Below are 7,500 nucleotides of genomic sequence, written 5' to 3'. Positions count from 1 at the left end.
TATAACACATCAGACGTTTAAAGTCGTTCTTTCACGGGTTTATCCGATATCTTCGGATGGGTATCTTTTTTGGATGAACATTTTCTTAAATACTTTCCTGCATTTTTAAGAAGCTTTGTTCTTGCCAGGACACTGGCCTTGCTGTCTTTGGTTGACCAGGTAATTAGGAAAGGTTGCTGTAACTTGTCATTTGCAGTATCCAATTTTGTAAAGGACACTGCCTCCTACTAAACATCTGTCAAACAGATATTCTGTATCTTCCCTGCATCAGAAGTTCAAATCCATGTTTGCTATGAGCTTCACTTGTTTGTCAGCAAGTGATTGAAGGTCTAGAATCTTTTTGTATATGGTGCTCTTAGGAGAACTGATGACTCTTCAACTCTATTACTTAACTAGCGAACTCGCAGAGGATCATTGCAGGATACTGAAGTATTATTCGTCATCTCGCTCAGCTGACGACAAAACGCTTTCTATCAAATAATCTTACATGGTTACATGTACCAGTAGGTTACGTTACATCCTTCGATACTCAAATATAATTAGCTATATTGTCTGAATGAGAACTGTATTTTACACTCTCTACTTTGGACTCAATCGCATTCAAAGGTAGACAAGCAGCTCAAGCAGACACATCCGATCTTCATGACCTGGACACACACACACACACACACACACACACACACACACACACACACACACACACACACACACACACAAATTAGATCCTCTTAATGCATGAGAGAGAGAGAGAGAGAGAGAGAGAGAGAGAGAGAGAGAGAGAGAGAGAGAGAGAGAGAGAGAGAGAGAGAGAGAGAGAGAGAGAGAGAGAGAGAGAGAGAGAGAGAGAGAGAGAGAGAGAGAGAGAGAGTATGCATTGATAAAATGTACACATGTTTTCAGCTGGTGGCAAGAATCACTTAATAACACTCTCTCTCTCTCTCTCTCTCTCTCTCTCTCTCTCTGAACACCACTTCTGTGTATCAGCTCACCACATGGCCTTTTCCAGGCTCCCAGCGGGCACCAGGCGTTATCACCACCGCTCACTGTATTGCCAAAATTATATCCACCAAATGTATGCCGGGATATCTGTATGCATATATTCATGGGAAGAGAAATTCGTGTAGGCTTGACTATATATATGCCTGAATTATTTTGCTTTCGGATGTTTATTTATTCTATTTTTCGTGCAGTTTCTTTTCTGGTGGAATTATTTTAGGGAACAATATTTACTTCAGTTGCAACGGAGTTCAGCCAGAAAGAATGCATACTTCAAAAGGAGTATGAAGACAGGACAAGTAAAAACAAGTACTATTCCAGGTAGGTGTAAAGGTGGACTTAACTGTCTAATAAAGATATGCAAACCAGGGAACACTGAATTACTTGTTTGAATCAAGACTAACGAAGCAAATTCGTGACATTCTGTTCCATATAAAGGCAAGGGAAGAAGATTGACAATGCTAATGGAAATGTTAGGAAAAGAAACCTATTGAATCACAGTGACATTTCAGATTCCCACGGTCATGTCATTGTTTGTGCTACAGGGAATAGCTCTCCCTATTCTTTTCTACTCATCTTTATTGGGTACCTTTCTGTATTCTATGGTAGCTATTCCATAACTCTAAATGTTTAGTTTGGAGTTTAACAACATATTAAGAGAAAGTATGAAGTCGAAGGCAAGGCTTCAGAGGGAATCGAGTTACGAATCAAAAGCCATTGTTAGAATTTCTGAAATACGAAGGAAGCACGCAAGCTGAAGTTATAGAAACACTTATGGCGTCACAACAACAATTTCATATCATACCGGCCTGATATAAAAGAGAATACAATTTTCCCTTCCACCTTCCTCCACTACCTTCCTCATTCTCCAGCGGCTCATGTTCTCCGTCACAACAACGTCTGAGCCAAGGGACCTGGCGCATTCCGCGGAGCTTGGGTTATTGATGCACTGCCACCTCCCTTGATGAACGAGGTATGTATGCATGCACTACCCGCCACCTCGGTAACTCTCCCTCCTCCTAACGATCACCACCTGCGGCTCATCAGAGGGACTTCAATTGCCCCATGCCTACATCGAATTGATAAACTTTGTACATTATATATAGAGATATAAGGCTACACACGAAGGCGAAGTAAGACACAGGAACACACAACAACTTGCATAGGTGACTCACCTGTATATTGGAGTACCGGTGATGCCTCGGTACCACAATATCAACACTATCCTGTCCTCGGGCACCACAGAGGTCACGTCACAAGGCAGCCGCGCCCTCTCTTTCACCACAGCCATGGCGGAGGTGTGGATCGCTGTGAGAAGAGAGAGAGAAAAAAAGTAAGTCATCATCACCAGACAAAATAGTACTTATTCTAATGTTTTCTACGGATATTATTTTTAACTCCATGCAAATAAAACGTAATTTATTTCTATAGAATAGTTAATCTCCGACCCAAAAAAAATGTAAATAAATAAATAAACAAATAGAAATAACGAAATAAAATATTCAACGGAAAGGGTAAATAAAAACATCAAACATATTCTTCCATTTCATATGTTAAAATTCTTTTCTCCAGCCACATGAAAGATGAATGTGTGATACGTTTTTCATCTTCATATACAACAATTTATGTATCCCACTAAGAAAAATCAAACACTAAATGAACAGAACTCATCAGGAAGAGTCAAAAGGAAGTAAATAAAAATCCGACCTCAAAAAATATTACTCTGTGAAATTTTTCAAAAGATTATAATACCCGACGTAATGAAAAAAATATTCAAGTCGACAAAAATGGAGTTCTACAAAGGTTACTCTTTTTTCATCGTGTGTCGTTTTTGCATACAGAACCAGATTTTATTTTTCTCGTGTATGTGACTTGTGATGAAAAGGATGCAGATAAAACCTTCATTCCACCGGTGTTCTCATCTCCGTTAACTCATTTCTTATGATTTTTTTTCCCATTCGTTTTTCACTTTAGAACACGTGTGTGTGTGTGTGTGTGTGTGTGTGTGTGTGTGTGTGTGTGTGTGTGTGTGTGTGTGTGTGTGTGTGTGTGTGTGTGTGTGTGTGTGTGTGTGTGTGTGTGTGTGTGTGTGTGTGGTAATTTGTCTGTCTTTCGAACGCATTTACATTAATCTGTCCTTTCTTTACATTTTCTGCTAGAGAGAGAGAGAGAGAGAGAGAGAGAGAGAGAGAGAGAGAGAGAGAGAGAGAGAGAGAGAGAGAGAGAGAGAGAGAGAGAGAGAGAGAGAGAGAGAGAGAGAGAATTGTTCAGAGTGTGACGTCACAGGGTTGGGAGGACACACTATCAGCTTTTACCTATTCAGGCGGGAAGCATGTTGGATTTCTGGGGTGGAAAGGGGAACGGGATCGACCTTTGTTCCCCCTCAGTCTTTCGCAGGGAGTCTTTTGGAAGTATCTAATAACCATTAGTGGATAGTGTAGCCTGAATAGAGGGAAAACTTACTGAGATCATTGAATCGCTTTATTTTTCTATTCCTGTAACTCTTTTAGGTCAATCTTTAACATTTTGTAACTTCATGTGTCCTGAGTGGCATGGAACAAAGCTATTAAGACAATGCCAAGTACTATTGTTATGCTTACCTGCTTTCATTAACATGCCAATTTCATGTAACAAATCACAGGCATAATTCCTGTGAGGGTTTACAACAAGAAATATTCATTAAAAAAATATTCAAAATTGTAAAATGCAATGTGAAAATCGTGTAAATAATTTGGATGCCAGGCAGCAACACCAGTGTAGTACATTTCCTCTCAGAAAGGCCTTTAATTGCTGATGAAAATAATGCACATGGGTATTTCTGCCTCATACCAATTTTAATAGAACAAATACAACTTGTGTTTCAGCTTTAGTGTTCTAACCACCTTCCACACGAGTCTGCCTCCTTTTTGTTCAGTACGGTACATATGCATATATACATACATACATATTTATTGCAATGAGACTGCTTATAACTGACAGCCACGCATTTGACTAGAGTTCTCAAGAAAGACTCTACTTCTTCTAAATCCACATATGCAGCGTAATCAGGAACTAAAGCAGCGAAGACAAGAACATATCCTCAATACACACACACACACACACACACACACACACACACACACACACACCCGGTAGCTCAGTGGTTAGAGCGCTGGCTTCACAAGCCAGAGGACCGGGATTCGATTCCCCGGCCGGGTGGAGATATTTGGGTGTGTCTCCTTTCACGTGTAGCCCCTGTTCACCTAGCAATGAGTAGGTACGGGATGTAAATCGAGGAGTTGTGACCTTGTTGTCCCGGTGTGTGGTGTGTGCCTGGTCTCAGGCCTATCCGAAGATCGGAAATAATGAACTCTGAGCTCGTTCCGTAGGGTAACGTCTGGCTGTCTCGTCAGAGACTGCATGCAGCAGATCAAACAGTGAAACACACACACATACACACATGCACACACAGAGGCACAGTAGCCATCCAATAACCGCCAGAAGTTGTCCTCCACCGCCTAGTGTCCGTGTCCATCGAAGCACAAACAGCAGCACAGCAAGGCGAGGCGAGGCAGGAGGTACCACGCCGCGAGTTGGACTTCCATTACCTGGCCTAATGAATGACGGGATTTGAGAACCTTACGAGCCGCGAGCGTTCACCTCCTCCTCCCACCTGGGCCTCGTAAACTGAGTAAGTCATTTAAATCCGGTAATCTGTTCAAATCGCGGATCTGGCAACACGATTACAAAATCATCAATATCGCGTGCACCTCAATACTAACTCCACGCCGCCCGCCTCTATCTGGATGCTGGCGGTGTTGGTGGTGGTGGTGGTGGTGGTGGTGGTGGTGGTGGTGGTAATAGCGGTAGTGATGAGATAGCTGTGAACACCTGGCCTTTCACGTGAGCTTTCCATAATTCTAGTGGCGTGGTGGTGTGTTGTTACTGTCGTTGGTGTATTGATGCTATTGTTGTTGTTTTTGCTGATGCCAATGCTGCTGCTATTGATGTTGTAATTGTTGTTGTTGTTCTAGTACTATAGGGTACCAGTAGTGATAGTGATAGTTGTTAAAGTAGTTTAAAAATAGTAGTAGTAGTAGTAGTAGTAGTAGTAGTAGTAGTAGTAGTAGTAGTAGTAGTGGTGGTGGTGGTAATAGTAGTAGTAGTAGTAGTAGTAGTAGTAGTAGTAGTAGTAGTAGTAGTAGTAGTAGTAGTCTCATCTGAAACGTGTCCTTTATTGTCTTATAGCCATGAATTCGAGTAATGTTAGTTATGTCAATAATTGGATAGTTGTTGATGTTTACGTTATCAAAGCAACGAAACATTTTAAATAACTCGATGAAATCCCCAAGCATCTGTCGATTCTCCAAACTAAACTAACTAAGCTCCCTCAAACGCTCTTCATGTGGTTTGTTTCGCAGTCATGGGATCATTTCGGTGACTCTCCTTTGAACTTACACTCTCCACCTTGTGTATATGTTTCCTTTAACAGGATGACTAGAACTAAACACAGTATTCAATATGAGGACGGATAAACGCATTAAACAATGAATTACCCTTTTTAACTTGAATTCAAAATTCTTTCCAATAAACCAGACAATTTATTCACTGATCTAACTATTCAAAGCAGTGTTTATATATATATATATATATATATATATATATATATATATATATATATATATATATATATATATATATATATATATATATATATATAAGTTAGCCTTGACTAGCTCAGAGCCGTTCAAAGAGTGATTATTAAGATCATTATTACTACCTATGTGCAACACTTTACATTTGTCGACATTGAACCTAATCTGCCACATGTCTGACCAAGGCAAGTAAGCGGTTGAGGTCGGATTGTAATTTTCTTTTGATATCTGACATGATTACTTCATTCATTATTTTAGTACCATCAACTAACTCAGATATTTTCAGGTGAGGCTCTCATAAATATCGTCAACATAGATAAGAAAAAAAAACTAGGCTAAGTACAGATCCCTATGGTACACTATTTAAAACTTCTCAACAGTTTGAAAATTTACCATTTATAACGATTCGCTGCTTTCTCTGAGTGAGCCAGTCTTCGAGCCATTTGAGAAGTTTGCCATCTATACCATGTGGCTCCAATTTATCAATTAGACGCTTATGGGGAACTTCGTCAAACGCTGAGGGAACTTTGCCAAGCGCTGAGGAGGAGGAAGAGTGGGAGTAAGAAGCGAAGGAAGAGGAGGAAGACTAATATACGTAGAAGTAATAGTTGTAAATGGTTATGCATAGTAGTCATAACAGTTAATAGTGCTGGTATATCTAAACGAGGAAGAGGAAAAAGGAATAAATAAATAAGTAAAAAAAAATAAAACAAAGAAAGAAAAAAGAAAGAGAAGAGAGAAAAAAAGAAAGAATAAACGAAAACAATAACAGCAACACGACAACAACTCATAAAACAAATACTTCAACGTAAACAGTAATTCTCCATCTTCAAAAGAACAAAGAAAATATAAATTCTCACAACAATAGACTCGCAGCACAACGCGGCAATAAATCAGTATGCATGTCCCTTCACAGCAACTCTTTCCCCTCCCCCTCCGCTCAGAAAAGAGAGAGAGAGAGAGAGAGAGAGAGAGAGAGAGAGAGAGAGAGAGAGAGAGAGAGAGAGAGAGAGAGAGAGAGAGAGAGAGAGAGAGAGAGAGAGAGAGAGAGAGAGAGAGAGAGAGAGAGAGAGAGAGAGAGAGAGAGAGAGAGAGAGAGAGAGAGAGAGAGAGAAGGAGTAGGGGAGTACAAGACTGACTAATGAGAGGGAAGAGTAAAGTGGCACTGACCTAATCACAGGAACAATTAGGCTGACACAGAACAAATCACGAAGTACTTAATATTCATCACGGTTAGACAGCTTTAGGATCGACTTGAATGAAATTAAACCACCGTCCTTTTTTCTTCACCTTAGGTTTTTTTAAGAGTCTGGGAAGGATGAAGTGCAGGGATTAAAAATGCAGGTCTACTTTACCACTAATGGACGCAGTTTGAAGGAGCGGCAAAAAAGGAACCGTGTGGTGACGTACACACTTCTTAAGCTAATGAGGGGCCATAATAACTTTTGATTCCTGTACCTCAAACTTTTCCTGGTCTTTCCTTTTTTTTTCATATTCTCAGCTTTCTCATCCTTCACTTTTTTCCCTCTTTTTCCTTCTTACATAGATGATTTTTCACCTTTTTAATCACCTACTTCCAACCATTTTTCTTATTCTTTTTTCTCGCCCTTCTCCATCTTTCCATCTTAGTGTTTAAAATGTTTCTATCTTTTCAATTTTTTTTTTAATTGCTCTACACCAATTTCTCATAATCTTTAGCACCTCCTCCTATTCGTCCTCTTCTTTACTGGGGTTCTACTCATTCACTTCCCCTGGTTGTCTTAAGTTATTCTCCTCTGCTGCCCATTCTCCTTCCCGTGTTTCTTATATTTATTCTCACCCTCCACTTCCTCTTCCTCTTGTTCCTTGTCTTCCTGCTTCTCCCACACTC

At 40.1% G+C, this 7,500-nt stretch overlaps 1 protein-coding gene across 4 annotated transcripts in view; it reads right to left on the bottom strand.

The window, feature by feature from the left end:
• Positions 1 to 7,500, bottom strand: part of LOC123517629 (nephrin-like) — a 779,174-nt gene that overhangs the window by 386,245 nt on the left and 385,429 nt on the right. For all 4 annotated transcript variants that reach the window (XM_045277924.1, XM_045277926.1, XM_045277928.1 and 1 more), the window contains exon 2: positions 2,172 to 2,304. In XM_045277924.1, coding sequence (XP_045133859.1) covers positions 2,172 to 2,304 — 133 coding nt within the window. The remainder of the gene's footprint in view (positions 1 to 2,171; positions 2,305 to 7,500) is intronic.

The sequence above is a fragment of the Portunus trituberculatus genome, chromosome 42 (genome assembly GCF_017591435.1).
Source record: "Portunus trituberculatus isolate SZX2019 chromosome 42, ASM1759143v1, whole genome shotgun sequence".
Classification (NCBI taxonomy): Eukaryota; Metazoa; Arthropoda; class Malacostraca; order Decapoda; family Portunidae; genus Portunus; species Portunus trituberculatus.
Note: the sequence above shows the minus strand (reverse complement) of the source record. Positions and strands in the feature narration are given on the sequence as shown.